An 18,355-nucleotide genomic window follows, 5' to 3' on the forward strand; every position below is an offset into this window, starting at 1 on the left:
TCGACCCTTTTGCCGCTGACTGAGGACGCCACTCAACTGACTTGCGCCCCCTCCGGCACGCAGTCAGTACAGCCTGCATTTTTCACCTGCACGAGCCGAGTTCATACACCGAGAGACACTGCGCACGGAGGGTCACACCCCCCTCAATGTTATTCCTCAGCCCTGTGCAGGCGCCGTCAGTCAACCAGCAGGGGCCGCAGTTGTACCAGTTATGAGGACCTATGCTCCGACTCTACCACTAAGCCCCTGAACAACAGCCAAACGTTGTTCATACTGCAGCCCAACCCAGTCGGAAAGGTAGAGCTGAGTTTCGATACGATGCATCTAGAAACCCAACTCTGGTGAGCTAGCGTACTTTACCGCTGCGCCACCTGAGCGGCAACACTATTAAGGGTTAATAAAAATACTGACATTATTATTATGATTATTTATAATTTTCTAGGATAATAACCGTGTAATGTTTAGGCAGGGAAAATACACTATATGGTACTTGAAAACCCACACAGACACGGGGAGAACATGCAAACTCCACACAGAAAGGACCCGGACCGCTCCACCTGGGAATCGAACCCAGGACCTTCTTGCTGTGAGGCGACAGTGCTACCCAATGAGCCACTGTGCAACCCTAACTAATAAATTTGGGTATTTCATACACATTGATTGCATTATACACTGATCAGCCATAACAATAAAACCACCTCCTTGTTTCTACACTCACTGTCCATTTTATCAGCTCCACTTACCATATAGAAGCACTTTGTAGTTCTACAATTACTGACTGTAGTCCATATTTTTCTCCACATACTTTTTTAGCCTGCCTTCACCCTGTTCCTTAATGATCAGGACCACCACAGAGCAGGTATTATTTAGGTGGTGGATGATTCTCAGCACTGCAGTGACACTGACATGGTGGTGGTGTGTTAGTGTGTGTTGTGCTGGTATGAGTGGATCAGACACAGCAGCACTGCTGGAGTTTTTATATGCCGTGTCCACTCGCTGTCCACTCTATTAGACACTCCTATCTACTTGGTGCACCTTGTAGATGTAAAGTCAGAGACGATCGCTCATCTATTGCTGCTGTTTGAGTTGGTCATCTTCTAGACCTTCATCAGTGGTCACAGGACGCTGCCCACCGGGTGCTGTTGGCTGGATAGTTTCGGTTGGTGGACTATTCTCAGTCCAGCAGTGACAGTGAGGTGTTTAAAAACTTCATCAGCGCTGCTGTGTTTTATCCACTCATACCAGCACAACACACACTAACACATAACAAATTATATCTTCTAATCCACAATCAGTCCCTGTCCTGACAGTGTTTGAACAATACACGGAGGGATCCTACAGACACACTCTAGAATTAAAAGAATAAAAAAAAAAAAAGCCCATTGGTTTGGAAATAGGATGTCCAGGATGTCCAACAAGCTTATGGTCAGACGTCTACATATTTTGACCGTATAGCGCACTTTAGTATACAATTCAGCTTTGTAAACTGAAGCGTTTTCCTCATATTGTTAAAACTGTGGGTCATGCACATGGGAACCTCCACTCAGAACTGAAAAGGGAAACATGCACAACACCAAAAGTGATTTAATCAAGGCACCAATCCTCTAGCTTAGGTGAACTAGGCAGGTTGGGGATACGGGTGTGTAAGTGGGACCGGGTGACTGTGGGTGTCAGTAGACGAATACACACATTTGATCTTGTTATAAGGAAAATAAGGTTGCCACACGCTTATCTCACCGAGGCAGGCAACTGACTTCCCACTGTTTCAAGCCCTCTTCCCTTGAGAATAAAAAAGAAATAACAAACAAAAGGAGTCTCATGACCTTATTTGGAAGTTTGGCCAAAATAACTTGGGACTTTAACAATAAGGTTGACAGGAAACGCTAATGGTAAAGGCAGCAGTTACGTTAACATGCATTATGAGATGTTTAAAGTAACTGTTTTAGAAGGAAAGGTCAAGTCAGGTCAAAGCATGTTTATTTATAAAGCTCCTTTAAAGACATTGAGTGTCATCCAAGGCGCTGTACAATAAAATTACATACATAAGTAATAAAAGATATATGGCACATTAAATATACACTGACCACTAACATTATGACCACTGACAGGTGAAGTGAATAACACTGATTATCTCTTCATCACGGCACCTGTTAGTTGATGGGATATATTAGGCAGCAAGTGAACATTTTATCCTCAAAGTTGATGTGTTAGACGAATGTGATGGCTAGGTCAGAGCATCTCCAAAACTGCAGCTCTTGTGGGGTGTTCCCGGTCTGCAGTGGTCAGTATCTATCAAAAGTGGTCTAAAGAAGGAACAGTGGTAAACCAGCGACAGGGTCATTGGCGGCCAAGGCTCACTAATGCATGTAGGGAGCGAAGGCTGGGCCGTGTGGTCCAACAGACGAGCTACTGTAGCTCAAACTGCTGAGGAAGTTAATGCTGGTTCTGATACAAAGGTGTCCGAATACATAGTGCATCACAGTTTGTTGTGTATGGGGCTGCACAGCCACAGACCAGTCAGGAACCACCACCAAAAGCACCAACAATGGGCACGTGAGCATCGGAACTGGACCACAATGCAATGGAAGAAGGTGGCCTGGTCTGATGAATCACATGGATGGCCGAGTGCGTGTACGTCGCTTACCTGGGGAACACAAGGCACCAGGATGCACTATGGGAAATAGGCAAGCCGGTGGAGGCAGTGTGATGCTTTGGCAACGTTCTGCTGGGAAACCTTGAGTCCTGCCATCCACGTGGATGTTACTTTGACACGTACCACCTACCTAACCACTGTTGCAGACCATGTACACCCTTTCATGGAAACGGTATTCCCTTTCAGCAGGATGATGCGCCCTTCCACAAAGCACAAATGCTTCAGGAATGGTTTGAGGAGCACAACAATGAGTTTGAGGTGTTGACTTGGCCTCCAAATTCCCAAGATCTCAATCCAATCGAGCATCTGTGGGATGTGCTGGACAAACAAGTCCGATCCATGGAGGCCCCACCTCGCAACTTACAGGAGATCTTGGTGCCAGATACCACAGCACACCTTCAGGGGTCTAGTGGAGTCCATGCCTTGACGGATCAGGGCTGTTCTGGCAGCAAAAGGGGGACCAACACCATATTAGGAAGGTGGTCATAATGTTATGCCCGATCAGTGTATATCTAATCATTCATTTATTTATTTATTTTTAGTAACTGCTTACTGCTGGTTGAATAAAACATGAAAATTCATCCTCACAATCACACATTCACTTACTTGCCCAAAACTAAGAGTAATTAAGAGTTGTTAATCCGCCCACATGCACGGTCATGAGGAAAACATGCAAAACACGCCAGGCGGTTTCAAGGCAACTAATGGACCCCAATTCTAAATAATATATACAGAGGGCCCAAAAATGTATACACAGGTATGAATAACAACTATTGAAGTGTGTATACATTTTGAGGCCTCCCTCTCTCACATACAGCCAATGTCATTAGCCAATGTCAATCTTCAGTGTAAAGAAGAACAAGGAGCCCTGGAAGTGATGATATGGCCGCCATAGAGCCCTAATGGTCAAGGTGTTGTTACTCACAGCTCACTGGAGGAGTTTCGGGACATAGCCTTGGGTGAGATGTCGAAGTCGGAGTCAGAGCGGTACAAGAAGGACTCGCGCCGCTGACTGTGGGGGAAGTTCCCCTGCAGAACCAGTCCAGAGCTCGGGCTGACCTGAGCGTCCAGTGCTCTTCCAGCTGACGGTCCATTTTCCACATCGAAACTGCAAACAAAGACAGGGATAGAAATACATGTATATTGCAATTAAGGGTTTAATGAATTACTGGCAACATGTAAGTGCAGTTGAATGTAGGCACAGGCGAAGTAGTCACATGCCGAGGGTCAAATCTCTGCATTGGGGCCCAGAATTGACACTAGTCAGTAGTGGACAGTACAAACAATCACACAGAGATATGAAATACACCATCATACAATTATAAACAACCATCATAAGTGTCAATGCTAACCAGTGTTGCCAACTCCTCAGTAAGAAACGTAGCTATTGGCTGTCCTAAAAGTTGCTAGAAGTCGCTAAACGACGTAATCACCTAATTTGCATATGAGTTAGCGCATGTTGATAGGTCTATCTCTTATTATAAGTAGTGGTAGCACATCTCGATAGATCTAAACACTATTATAAACTATAGGTAGTACAACTACATAGATCCATTGATCTGTATCTCAGACATATATCTCAAATTTATTTATTAGGATTTTAATTAAATTAAAACATTTAGTAGTAAATAATATGCTAACCCTCTATAAGCAATATCTTCTAAGGTAACATAATAACGGCATTACATACACTTAAAGTTTTAAAGGAATTAAAACCACAAATGGTAGCACAGAATTATAGGCGTTCCACTCGACTCAAAAACAGATGTGAGCATGCTCGGTAGGACAAATCGATGGGTACTTTGGGTAGGATAAATCAACAGAGAACAACGACAGCACCCGCTGCTCGTTGAGGACAGTAACTGCAGAACGATATGTGCTTTCACGTCCGAGTCTCCAAAAGTCTCCAATAACACCAGAAAATGTCGCTAGATTTGTCGCTAGTCGCTTTTTTGAAAAATAGTCGCTAGAGGGGTCTGAAAACTCGCTAAATATAGAGACTAAGTCGCTAAGTTGGCAACACTGTTGCTAACGGTTGTATGCTAAGAATGACAACAGTGAAAAAAATACAAGTGCTAATAGGATGTCCCGATCACGTTTTTTTGTTCCAGATCCCGATCTTTAATTTTTATCCCGATCCGATACCGAGTCTCAAACCGATACTTGTATTTTCTAGATATTGTCTAAATAAGAACTAGATAATACTGTTCACACAGTGCACACTTCAAGTACATTACAGTTATTCAAATTAATCCAATGTACTGTATGTTTACCAACTGAATAGCTCTGCAGTGCTGTAGGAAAAAAAATGCCCGCATCCAAGCTATTGCTTAATGTTCTTTTATTTTTACAAAATAAAAGTAAACAAACTTAGTGCAGCATTGTAGTAGTAAAACTAGAACACTCAAAATGAAGTGAAGGTTCTTTTTGAGGAAAATCAGCATCTCTGCCGTGTTTGATGGACGTTTCTACGCAAAGTGAGTGTGTTTTGACTCTTTGGGGCTTCCATAGTAAGTAAGTAAGTAAGTAAATTTTATTTATAAAGCACTCTTAAAACAACTTACGTTGACCAAAGTGCTGTACATCGAACAAGCATACATAAGACAACATTATGTACCAAATAAAAATACAGAGTAAGAGAGAAAAAAAACAGATAAAAACAGACTAAACTATTATAATTACCACGGCTCCTCACTGTTCAAATGCCAGCTTATAAAGGTATGTTATTAGGAGTGATTTAAAAACAGTGGTCGAAGGTGCTTGTCGAATATTAGGAGGTAGAGTGTTCCATAGCCTCGGAGCTTCAAACGAGCCCTAGGAACAGTCAACAAGTTCTGAGTGGCTGATCTTAAAGATCGCTGTGTGGTTGCGGGAGAAAGCATACCGCTGAGATAAGCCGGGGCTTGACCATTAAGCACTTTAAAAACAAATAAAAGCACTTTAAAATGAATCCTGTGCTGAACAGGCAGCCAATGTAGTGAGGCACGGACGGGTGTAATATGGTTTCTTTTCTTGGTATTAGTCAGTAACCTTGCTGCTGCATTCTGGACTACCTGTAAGCAACAGAGACTGATTAATCCCAATATACAGAGAATTACAGCAGTCAATTCTTGCAGAAATCAATGCATGAATAACTTTTTCCAGGTCAGAATAGCAGAGACAAGGCTTAATCTTCGCAATATTTCTGAGCTGGAAGAAACTATTCCTTACCACAGAGTTGATTTGTTTATCAAATCTGAGGTCAGAGTCAAAGATAACACCAAGATTTCTCACAGATGTTTTGACACATGTAGACAAGTGACCAAGGTTATTGGAGACACTATTGATGTGATGAGGACCCCCAAAAATGATAACCTCTGACTTGCTTTCGTTCAGCTGAAGGAAATTGTCAGCCATCCACCTCCCTATGTCCTCAAGACAACTGCTAAGAGACGTTAACGAGCCATAGTGCATGGAATAGCGTGCTTGGCTAACGTGATGACTCTAGCTGTCCGCTATTCGGTACCGTAACAGAAGAAGTTAATAAAGTGTTCTGCTCCCGACAATTTGTGAATATACCGTGTATTTATTTCTTTATTAAGCAAGTGCATCACTACGTTGTTTTGTAAACCGGAGTGATTCTTGACTCACACACCATATAAATAGTAAAATTCTACAGTAATGAACGCAGCTCTGCTCCTACCGCCTCGTGAAACGCTCGCATTGCAGACATTACAACCGCTGTTGGACTTGTTTCACTTTTCAATTTAAAGTATTTCCACACAGCAGACATGCTGACGTAAAACAAAGGATCGGCTTAGGATCGACCTTAGTAAAGCCGATACCGATCAGTTAAAAAATGCCTTGATCGGCCCCGATTCTCTAAGTGCTAATGCTAGTGACAAGTGCTAGTAACCAGTGCTACTGCTAACACTAAGACAAGGAACCTTTGAAGCTCTCAGGTGGTCTGGGGTTTAGACCAGACACCGCCTGGGAACAGATCAAACCCAAAGAGGGAGATGCTGCATTTGTGGAATTGGTGTTTCTCTGCTATGAAATACAACTGCTGTGATAGTAGCCATTTCAGTACCTTGGACATTTTGACAAACCAATTGCTAATCTAACCGAGCGTCTTCATAGTTTGCTGAGTTTATGAGGAAAGAAACTGTTCATAGACAAACTATCGGGAGCATAACATTTCACTGGCTTGTTCTTCTGGGGCGCAAAGAGATGATCACCTGTGTAGAGAAGCACACTTTATGGAATTCACAAAGGGACTAATTATACAGAATACGATTTCAGACACCCCTTAAGTGGAACGTACCATTTCTCATCTCGTCCGCCTGCCTTTATTAAGGTTGTTGAAAAGACAGAGCAAGCCAGAGAAGACACTGGCTAACTAACACCCCCCCCGCCCCTCCCAAACTGTTTTTATCCTTTTTTTGGGTAGCATTAATTCAAAAGTATTAATTAGGAGGGCAAGCGGCACGGTGGCTCGGTGGGTAGCACTGCCGCCTCACAGCAAGAAGGTCCTGGGTTCGATCCCCAGACGGGGCGGCCTTGGTCCTTTCTGTGCATTGTTTGCATGTACTCCCCGTGCCTGCGTGGGTTTCTACCGGGAGCTCCGGTGTCCCCCCACAGTCCAAAAACATGCAGTCAGGTTAATTGGAGACACTGAATTGGCCTATAGGTGAATGGGTGTGTGTATGTGTGTGTCTGCTCTGCGATGAACTAGTGGCCCGTCCAGGGTGTTACTGTGTGCCTTGCGCCAATTGAAAAGCTGGCTCCAGCACACCCCCCCCCCCCCCCCCCCCCCAGGTGAAGCAACACTACTTGCCATGCTGTGTCTCTTCATCTGACATAAACGCCTGCTCGCAGCTACATGAGAAATCAACAGTTCTATTTTTACTCTGTGCCATATTAGAGAAGGCAAAAGTAGCCAGGGCTTTTGTAATAGCTGTGCTCAGTGTGAGTGGCATATCAGAGCACTCATGTATTTTTGGAGATATATTTAACACCGAGTCAATTTAATTAAATTCTTCAATCAAATTAGCTTTTATGATTGGGTGGGTGACTCTCATCAGTATGATACATATGTATGTGAGAACTGTACTGTACTATACTATAATATAATTCATATCATTTTGTTTATTCTTCTTATTCTTATTCGAATTATTATAGCCTAGCTGTTAAGCTACTGAACTAGTAATCAAAAGGTTGCTGGTTTAAGCCCCACCACTGCCACTGTTTGGTCCTTGAGCAAGGCCCTTAACCCTTATTTGCTTAGACAATATACTGTACAGTTACTGTACGTCACTTTGTATGAAGGCGTCTGCTAAATGCCAAAGAATTAAACAATTTTAATACCATTTTCAATACCATTTTTAATACCTTTTCTCCCAATCAAGCCCATTGCATTTTGCCCTCTGACACATGTGCAGTACCCAGCTGCTTCTTTTTACCTGCATGAGGCAAGTTCACACGGCATACGGAGAGTCTTGCACCGATCCCATTATCCCTCGCCTGTGCGGGTACCACCAATCAGCCAGCAGAGGTCGGCATTGCACTTTGTTATGAGGAATCCCCATCCGGAAACCCACCCTCGGACAAGCCAATCATTGTCTGTATGGGCGCCCGGCCTGCTGGTAGCAGAGCTAAGATTTAAACTCGTGAGTCGAAATGTCAGCTCTGGTGTGCTAGCGTGTTTTACTGATGCGCCGCCCAAGCGCAGCTACCATTTGTTTTTGAAACAGGATGTCCATCAACCTCATGGTCAGGTGTCCAAATACTTTTGGCCATATAACGTACAGTGTATTAGGTTCAATATAAGCATACTACGACAAACCTGCCTTGAGTATTTGCTACCAAAAAGCTCTACTTTTGTCTCATCTGACCATGGAAATGAAAAAGATACTAGATAAAGATCTAGTAGCGTCTTAGACACTAACATTTGTTTAGATTAAAAAAAATATATGATTGTAATTATTGTAAAATGATTATTGTACATTTAAAGACCAAAAATGCATATCATATTTTGCAAATCTACAAACCTAATCTATTTTCACCCTCACTATCACACACTTATAACCTTCTTCAAGCAGATTCTTGACAATCACACATCAATGTTTTTCCAAGCTGTATTTCACTCTGTTCACACTAAAATGCTAAATGCTGTTTTTAGATCTGTTAAAAAGAAGTCAAAACACTTTTTTATTATGGACAGAGGGGCAAAATGAAGAAAAATAGATGCTTGTTTAAATGTACCTGCATTAAAAAGAAACTAAAAGAAAGATTTTAAATCATAAACGTAGCTCTAAGAACTCATTGACATCACAGGAAGTTGCACCTCTTAAGCCTTTCTTTCCTGTGCTGAATGTTCTAATAAAGCCACACACACACACACACACACACACACTGTAACCTAATACAGTAAAAATACCTTGTAACTTCACGATAATATACAGTAGACCCTTGACTTACGGACCGTTTACCATACAAACATTTTGGGTTACGTGCGTTTTTTTTTTCAACTTAACGCACGAACAAATTTCGGATTACGAACCGAAATTCGCGAAACACGTGACATAACAAACAAGTGGACTCCGACCGTCTCTCTCTCTCTCTATATATATATATATATATATATATATATATACAGTGAGCAAACATTTGGACAGCGAACAGTGTTTTGCAATGTTTTCTTTATATTTTGTAAAATGCAATATTAAAATGGCCCGAAAGAAGGCGCAGAGAAAGCGCAGTGCTGAGAAAATAAACAAATCTATTACTATTTGTTGTGTTGTACAATTATTCTTGCCAGTAGATGTCACTGTGTATCAGACAGAGGGGACAGTGAGTGAGAGAGAAGAAGGAAGTCAGCTTAGTAAAGTATTCTTTCTTTCGTGCAATTACACCTACAAAATACAACACTATTGAAATAAAGAAGGAAATAATAGAGAAATATGAGAGTTATTGTTTCTGGTAGATACATTTTATATAAAAAGAAGGAAATGTATTATAGTGTAAAGTACAGCACACGTACTGTACTGAAATGTGATGTGTATTTATGTACAGTACTACTGTGTATTGTTGTCTATTATTGTTTATTACAGGAATGTCTATTCTATAATTTAAGATTTAAGGGAAATATACTTGTATTTATAACAAAAAATACCTTTTAAGACCTTAGAAAGGTTAGGTAAGGGGGTGATTTGGGAGGTCTGGCACAGATTAATTCTATTTACATGATTTGTTATGGGAAAAATAGGTTTAACGTACGAACATTTTGACTTAAGAACAGCCCTTCGGAACCAATTCGTAAGTCAAGGGTCTTGGCAGTTTGGAATTCATCTAAATAGTTTTAGGTAGCTAATTATTCCTCCTTATATGCCTCAGTGAACAAAGTGAGGTTCATAAATACATGGTTTAAAGGGTTTGGTGTAAAGGAAGGGTCGGTACTTTACACGTCGGAGGGTGCGTGTGACGATGCAACAAGTGCTAAGTTAGTCTTAACATTAAAACCACCTCCTTGTTTCTACACTCACTGTCCATATTATCAGCTCCACTTAACCTGACTGTAGTCCATCTGTTTCTCTACATACCTTTTTTTAGCCTGCTTTCACCCTGTTCTTCAATGGTCAGGACCCCCACAGGACCACCACAGAGCAGGTATTATTTAGGTGGTGGATCATTCTCAGCACTGCAGTGAAAATGACATGGTGGTGGTGTGTTAGTGTGTGTTGTGCTGGTATGAGTTTTTAAACACCTCACTGTCACTGCTGGACTGAGAATAGTCCACCAACCGAAAATATCCAGGCAGCGTCCTGTGACCACTGATGAAGGTCTAAAAGATAAAAGATGACCAACTCAAACGCAGCAAAAGATGAGCGATCGGCTCTGATTTTACATCAACTAGGTAGGAGTGTCTAATAGAGTGGACAGTGAGTGAACTCCAGCAGCACTGCTGTGTCTTATCCACTCATACCAGCACAACACACACTAACACACCACCACCATGTCAGTGTCACTGCAGTACCTGCTCTGTGGTGGTCCTGTGAGGGTTCTTACCATTGAGGAACAGGGTGAAAGCAGGCTAAAAAAGTATGTAGAGGAGCAGATGGACTACAGTCAGTAATTGTAGAACTACAGAGTGCTTCTATATGGTAAGTGGAACTGATAACATGGACAGTGAGTGTAGTGACAGTGAGTGAGTCTAACTATGAGACTTATCCATCCAATAAATCTTGGCCCCTCGGGTGTTACAGCAGTCATTTGCTAATCCACCACCGCTGTGACCTGGGTCAAGTCTCTGTGGTGCTACTGGCCTGGTCAGGCACTCTACAAACACAACTGGTTGTGTTTGAGGAAGTAGAAGGTTGGGTTCGATATCACATTTTCGCTTCTGCAAAAACACAGCTTCTACTGTCTGAAACTGTAGTGGTGAAACACCTAGAAGCATAGCATATAGCATATTACCTCTGTAAAATATAGTATTTAGAAATATGCCCATAAATAATACCTGGCACCAAAGAACTTATGATAATACATGACTTATAGTTCAAATCTCTAGTCCAAGGCTATAGGTTTTGTTAAATAGTTACAATGTGTTTTGTTTAATTTTCTACCAGCCAGGTGAAACAGAAAAAACCCCCCCAAACTTTAAAAAGAAAATCACATATTAAAATTTAGATAGTGTTCTAAATAAAAAAACAACAACCATATAATACATACTGTAGTATTGTAGCCACATAAACTAGTCACAAATATCCCCTGTGTAGCAGGTGCATAAGTGATGAGATGGCACAATCAATACCATCTCCAGGGGTGGTCTGAGAGGACTGTGGCGCTAAACATGTCATAATTGATGGTAGGGCTCTTCAAGACGAAAGGCGTACGGGGACTCGTCCAGAGCACATCTCTCTCCCGGATCCACTCTCCCCACTGCTGGGTCTGATTAGGCTCTCAGCAGATACATGCTTTATTTGGAACATCGCATTGATCCTGATAGGACAGTGCACGGCACTTGCAGGGCAAAAGCAATTAAGTAGTAAAGTGCCCGGCCATGGAGGCTTAATGCACAGGCTGGGGTAAGATTCAAGTGTGAAATGGTGGTAAAGAGGGCAGGTCTTTGATTTGGTGTGTGGCTATGGGTTTAATAGAAACAAATAAGACATTATTGCAGAAAAATAATATATGATAGATGGATATTGAATATTGACACTATTGTAATATTCAGAGAAAATAAATCTAGGTGACTTTAAAAAAGAGTTAATTATCGAGCTTTAGATGGCAAGGGCGTCACTGACAAACACTGCTTAACTGGTAACTGGCTAGTGTTTTGTGTTTAAGGATGTATAGCGTACACCAAAAGAATGGTACAAACATAAATGCTTGGCCTTACAAAGGGGCTCAGAAAGTTTTAAGGTTTTATGCTATAAGGTATTGCTGCTGGCATTGGTTGGGTCTTTCTGTCCCCATAGAAGAAGGTTCACTGCAAATCAATGTGGTTCCTTTGCTGATTTCTTTTCCGACAATAGTGGTCTATTATAAGATGACAATGTCAACGTTTGTCGAGCGCAATGGCTCACTTAATGATTTGATAGGTATGAAATGACAAAACTTTATATACTTTGGCCCTCATAGTCACCAGACCTCAACCTGTGAGAGACAAATGATAATATACATTAGAAGTATTAATACATAATCAATTACCACTGAGAAAATGTATAAATGCTTAGGGCATGATTGCCAGTACTGCTACAATAGAATGTTACTGGATGTGTACGTGGTGTACGTGATAAGAAGTGCATCACTTGTATGCATTATATGACCTCCAAAACCCAGTTCTAGCTGATTTAGACCAGTTCCTATGTTCTAGCTAAGAAATCTCTGTTAACGTTGGAATCTTCCACTGTCCAACAAAGACAAAGACAGGAGTATAGAAGTGTGTTTATTTTTTCCTGTGTTATCGCATTCACAGAGTCTCTGTGTGGGTCTCTAGTCAGTGTGATCCTTCTCTGCAGACAACATTAAAACTCTTTTGTACTCATAATCCAGTCTTTGAGGTACAACCCCAAATCAGAAAAAGTTGGGACAGTATGGAAAATGCAAATAAAATAAAGATGCAGTGTTCCTTACATTTACTTTGACTTTTATTTCATTGCAGACAGTTTGAACCCTAGATCTTTCATGTTTTGTCTGCTCAACTTCATTTCATTTATTAATAAACATCCATTCCTGCATTTCAGGCCTGCAACACATTCCAAAATAAGTTGAGACGGGGGCAATTTAGGGCTAGTAATGAGGTGAAAAAACTAAATAATGATGCAATTTTAAACAGGTGATTGTAATCATGGTTTGGTACAAAAGCAGCATCCAGGAAAGGCTGAGTCTTTGATAAGCAAAGATGGACAAAGGATCTCCAGTGTCAACAAATGTGTGAGAAAATGATTGAAATTATTGTATTTCAAAGACAGATTGGTAGGGATTTGCATATTTCTCCCTCTACAGTGCATAATGTCATTAAACCATTCAAGGAATCGGGAGGAAGTTCAGTGCGTAAAGGCCAAAGGTGCAAGCTTAAGCTGAACGCCCGTGATCTTCGATCCCTCTCAACAATAGCTGATATAACCACATGGGTGAGGGATTACTTTGGCAAACCTTTATCAAGCACTACAATATAGAGTTACATGCACAAATGCCACTTAAAACTTTAATATGCAAAAAAGTAGCCTTTCTGGACTTCTCTGGGCTCGGAGGCATCTAGGATGGACCATCACACAGTGGAAATGTGTATTGTGGTCAGATGAATCAGCATTCCAGATATTTTTTGGAAAAAAATGGACGCCGTATGCTCAGGACCAAAGACGAAAAGGACCATCCAGACTGTTATCAGCAACAAGTCAAAAAGCCAGGGTCTGTCATTTGTATGGGGCTGTGTCAGTGCCCTTGGCAAAGCTAATTTACACTTCTGTGATGGCAGCATTAATGCAGAAAAATACATTGAAATCTTAGAGCAACATGTGCTGCCTTCAAGACGTCATCTTTTCCAGGGACGTCCATGCATTTTTCAACAAGACAATGCAAAACCACATGCTGCACACATTACAAAGGCATAACTGCGGAAGAAGAGGGTACGGGTACTGGACTGGTCTGCCTGCAGTCCTGATCTGTCCACAATAGAGAATGTGTGGAGAATTTTAAAACGTAAAATGCGACAACGACGACCCCGTACCGTTGCACATCTTAAGACGTGTTTGCAAGAAGAATGGGACAAAATAAATCTGTGTTTACATTAATAAATACAAGCTTCTTATATTAATAAGTACACAGTCGAATACATTGTGTGTGTTAATTTGAAGTAAATATGTACATTAATGTGCACTGAGAGTATATTAAACAGCAAACTAAAGTTGATCACTTGTTTTATCTTACCAGGACTTTAAAGTATTTGGATTTGATCATTTAATAATTTTACTTTCAAGTTTAGGGGTTCCAAAATCACCACACTTTGTATTTGTATTTAATAACTTTTTAATGTTAATTCATGTCAGTCTAGCTGGCTTAAATTTCTGTTGTTAGCTTTGTTAGCTTGAGCTGTAAAACTCAGTCAGAGGATTACACGAAATGCTAGTTTAAAAAAAATGCCTTAAACACACAAACAGTGTGCCCACAGTGTGCCCACACTAAACACACACACACAGTTAGTTTGTTATAAACCACTAACAGAAGCCATAACCACAGACGCCTGTGTCACCATGAACAGATCTGGGCTTGACGTAAGCTGCAGCTGGGTTTGCTCCTCTATCAGAGATAAATGAGCATAGCAGCACTGGATGTGGACGAGATAAGAGACAATGGTGTGTTTAATTCCACTTTAACTCTTGACTTAAACGCAGCTCTATTAAAGGTTAATGACAAATACGTCTATTGGAGATGGAATATTTGAGCTGGTACAGAGGTGCACGGTTATGACCTCATTTGAAAATTGTTGCAGCAACACACACGCAAACAGACGAAAAGAAATTCCATCCGGATAAACGCAAACTGCAAATAAAAGACAATTCCTGGTATTCCTTTCATGAGTTTCCTGCCATTGAAAACGTACAATCAGTTCTTAAGGAATCCGTTCCCCAATGGCTCCCTTTAGTGTCATTTTTGTGCAACCTGGGTACATGCCTCTTCAACAACAGGAAATGACACAAATGTTCTTTATGAGATGGCCTCATGAGACATGTCACGCTGAATCATGTATGCTCGGGGTTTGATTCAAAAAGCAACTGTTTCCCGGGTGGACCAGACTCCACATGTGAGAGGCATGTTCGTTTGTGAAAAAGAGACACATGGGTGTCTTAAAGGACAAGTCCAGCCATCTGTTGTTAGTTTATGTCTGTTATGGAGGGTTCCAGGCTTTAATTCAAGATCTTCCTTTGTTCTGTGTACATTTTCCAAAACTACCACCGCTATATTTTACAGGAAACATAACTTTACCTGGCTTTGCCTGCGTAGGTCCGACTGACCTGACCTAAGCAGTGTGTATGATGGACTTAACTATGAATTAATGTATGTATAATACCTATGATGGATATGTGTAGTTCTCCAGAACTGTGTTTCACTATAATTAAACTTGATTAGACTTTTTTTTAAATGCTTTTTTATTTTGATTTGGTGTGTAGACAGACTCTACTATGCTGGTAGACCCTATAAAGAGTAGGAGTACTTTTAAAATCTCAGTTTAAAATCTCTCCTCATTTTCCTCCCGATTTAGTGTACTCAATTTTGTCTTCCGCTGCTGAGGGATACCAGATTGCATCCGAGGAGAGCACGTCGCTGTGCACGCCTCTTCCGACACGTGCACAGCCCTCCTCTTCTCACCCATGCATTCTGCACAGGCGTCTCTTCCGCCAATCAGGGTCCTTACACAGCGTACGAAGACCCACACACATAGTCTGGCCCACACCCTGCAGATACGGTGGCCAATTAGTATCCACTGCAGGCACTGCCAACTATGCCCGCTAGATGGCGCCCAGCCGACGGGTGGCAACACCAAGGAGTTCAGAAACTTGTTGCTGGTGTGCAAGCGGAATATCCCGCTGCGCCACCTGGGCGCCCAGTTTAAGATCTCTTTTTTACATTTTAGTAAGTTGTTAAAAGGCTTTAATGACTTTGTCTTCTGATTGTAGCTCAACTGAAAATGCCACTTGACCCTAAAATAAACCAACCTAAACTTGTAATGTGCAGATTAAGACAACAATAAGGCCCTGCTTATGCCATGAGAATTAATAAAAATACACAAATTTAATACCTAGTTTTGTGAACTGCGGCAAACTTTCTACACTTATTTTAACAAGATTTTGCTTTAACATTCACATAATACAACAACATAATAACCCAGAAACATTTTATATTAATACTTTTAATGTATGTCACAAACCAGAACAACTACAGTAGACCCTTGAGTTACGAACGGTTTACCAAACACATTTCGGATTACGAACAGAAATTCGCAAAACACGTGACGTCACGAACAAGTTGACTCCGACCGTCTCTCTCTCTATATATATATACAGTGAGCGAACATTCGGACAGTAGACGGTGCTTTCCCGGTGTTTTCTTTATATTTTGTAAAATTCAATATTAAAATGGCCCCAAAGAAGGTGCAGAGGAAGCGCAGTGGTGAGAAAATGAAAAAAATCAATATTTGTTGTGTTGTATAATTATTTCTGCCAGTAGATGTCACTGTGTATCAGACAGTGGGGACAGTGAGTGAGAGAGAAGAAGGAATTCGGCTCAGTAAAGTATTCTTTTTTCGTGCAATTACACCTACAAAATACAACATTATTAAAATAAAGAAGAAGATAATAAAGAAATATGAGAGTTATTGTTGTTTCTGGTAGATACATTTTATATAAAAAGAAGGAAATTTATTATGGTGTATACTTGTATTTATAACAAAAAAGACCATTTAAGACATTAGAGAGGTTAGGTAAGGGGGTGGTTTGGGAGGTCTGGCACGGATTAATTCTATTTACATTATTTCTTATGGGAAAAATAGGTTTAACTAACGAACATTTTGACTTAAGAACAGCCCTTTGGAACCAATTAAATTCGTAGGTCAAGGGTCTACTGTATTTTGAAAAACAAGACACCAGAGGGATGTGGCCTCTATTATATTTATTCTCCAGCACTTTATGATGGACTTAACTATGAATTAATGTATGTATAATACCTATGATGTCTATGTGTAGTTCTCCAGAACTGTGTTTCACTATGATTAGACTTGATTAGACTTTTATTGAATGCTCCTATACTTTACTTTGATTTGGTCTGTAGACAGACTCTACTATGCTGACAGACCTTACAAAGAGTCAAAGTACTTCAGTAAGCTGTTAAATGGCTTTAATGACTTTGTTCTCTGATTGTAGCTCAACTGAAAATGCCACTTGATCCTAAACCCAACCTTAACTTGTACTGTGCAAGCCACACATTTAATACCCAGTTTCATAAACTGTGGCCAACCTTCTACACTTGCTTTCCTAAGTTTAAGGAAATAACATCTATAAGGACTATTTATCTTGTCCTGACATAAACATATCAAAATATTTTGCTTTACCATTCACATAATACAACAACGTAATAACCCAGAAATATTTTATATTAATACTTGTAATGTATGTCACAAACCAGAACCATTTCGAAAAACAAGACACCAGGTACATATGGCCTCAGTTAAGAGAATATAACACTGTACAATCTGGTCTGTCTATTTTATCAGCTCCACTTACCATATAGAAGCACTTTGTAGTTCTACAATTACTGACTGTAGTCCATCTGTTTCTCTGCATGCTTTGTTAGCCCCCTTTCATGCTGTTCTTCAATGATCAGGACTCTCCCAGGACCACCACAGAGCAGGTAATATTTAGGTGGTGGATCATTCTCAGCACTGCAGTGACAATGGCATGGTGGTGGTGTGTTAGTGTGTGTTGTGCTGGTATGAGTGGATCAGACACAGCAGTGCTGCTGGAGTTTTTAAATACCGTGTCCACTCACTGTCCACTCACTGTCCACTCTATTAGACACTCCTATGTAGTTGTTCCACCTTGTAGATGTAAACTCAGAGACGATCGCTCATCTATTGCTGCTGTTTGAGTTGGTCATCTTCTAGACCTTCATCAGTGGTCACAGGACGCTGCACACAGGGCGCTGTTGGCTGGATATGTTTGGTTGGTGGACTATTTTCAGTCCAGCAGTGAGTGAGGTGTTTAAAAACTCCATTAGCGCAGCTGTGTCTGATCCACTCATACCAGCACAACACACACTAACACACCACCACCATGTCAGTGGCACTGCAGTGCTGAGAATGATCCACCACCTAAATAATACCTGCTCTGTAGTGGTCCTGGGAGAGTCGTGACCATTGAAGAACAGCATTAAAGGGGGTTAAAAAAGCATGCAGAGAAACAGATGGACTACAGTCAGTAATTGTAGAACTACAAAGTGCTTCTATATGGTAAGTGGAGCTGATAAAATGGACAGTGAGTGTAGAAACAAGAAGGTGGTGTTAATGTTATGGCTGATTTGTGTATATATATATGTATAATTTTCAGAAAACCTTAAAATCTGATAACATGCATGTCCCTTACAAGTCTATGCAAACTGTGTACTAAAGCTCAGCTCCACAGCTTAGACCACAACTAGGACACCATCATAAAGATCTCTTTTGAT

The 18,355-nt window shown here is 40.9% G+C and overlaps 1 protein-coding gene across 3 annotated transcripts in view; it reads right to left on the reverse strand.

The window, feature by feature from the left end:
* The window catches only part of pde4cb (phosphodiesterase 4C, cAMP-specific b), a 143,876-nt gene that overhangs the window by 31,060 nt on the left and 94,461 nt on the right, over positions 1-18,355 (reverse strand). For all 3 annotated transcript variants that reach the window (XM_063013487.1, XM_063013490.1, XM_063013488.1), the window contains one exon: positions 3,579-3,761. In XM_063013487.1, the coding sequence (XP_062869557.1) occupies positions 3,579-3,761 (183 nt within the window). The remainder of the gene's footprint in view (positions 1-3,578; positions 3,762-18,355) is intronic.

This window comes from Trichomycterus rosablanca, chromosome 17, assembly GCF_030014385.1.
Source record: "Trichomycterus rosablanca isolate fTriRos1 chromosome 17, fTriRos1.hap1, whole genome shotgun sequence".
Taxonomy (NCBI): domain Eukaryota; kingdom Metazoa; phylum Chordata; class Actinopteri; order Siluriformes; family Trichomycteridae; genus Trichomycterus; species Trichomycterus rosablanca.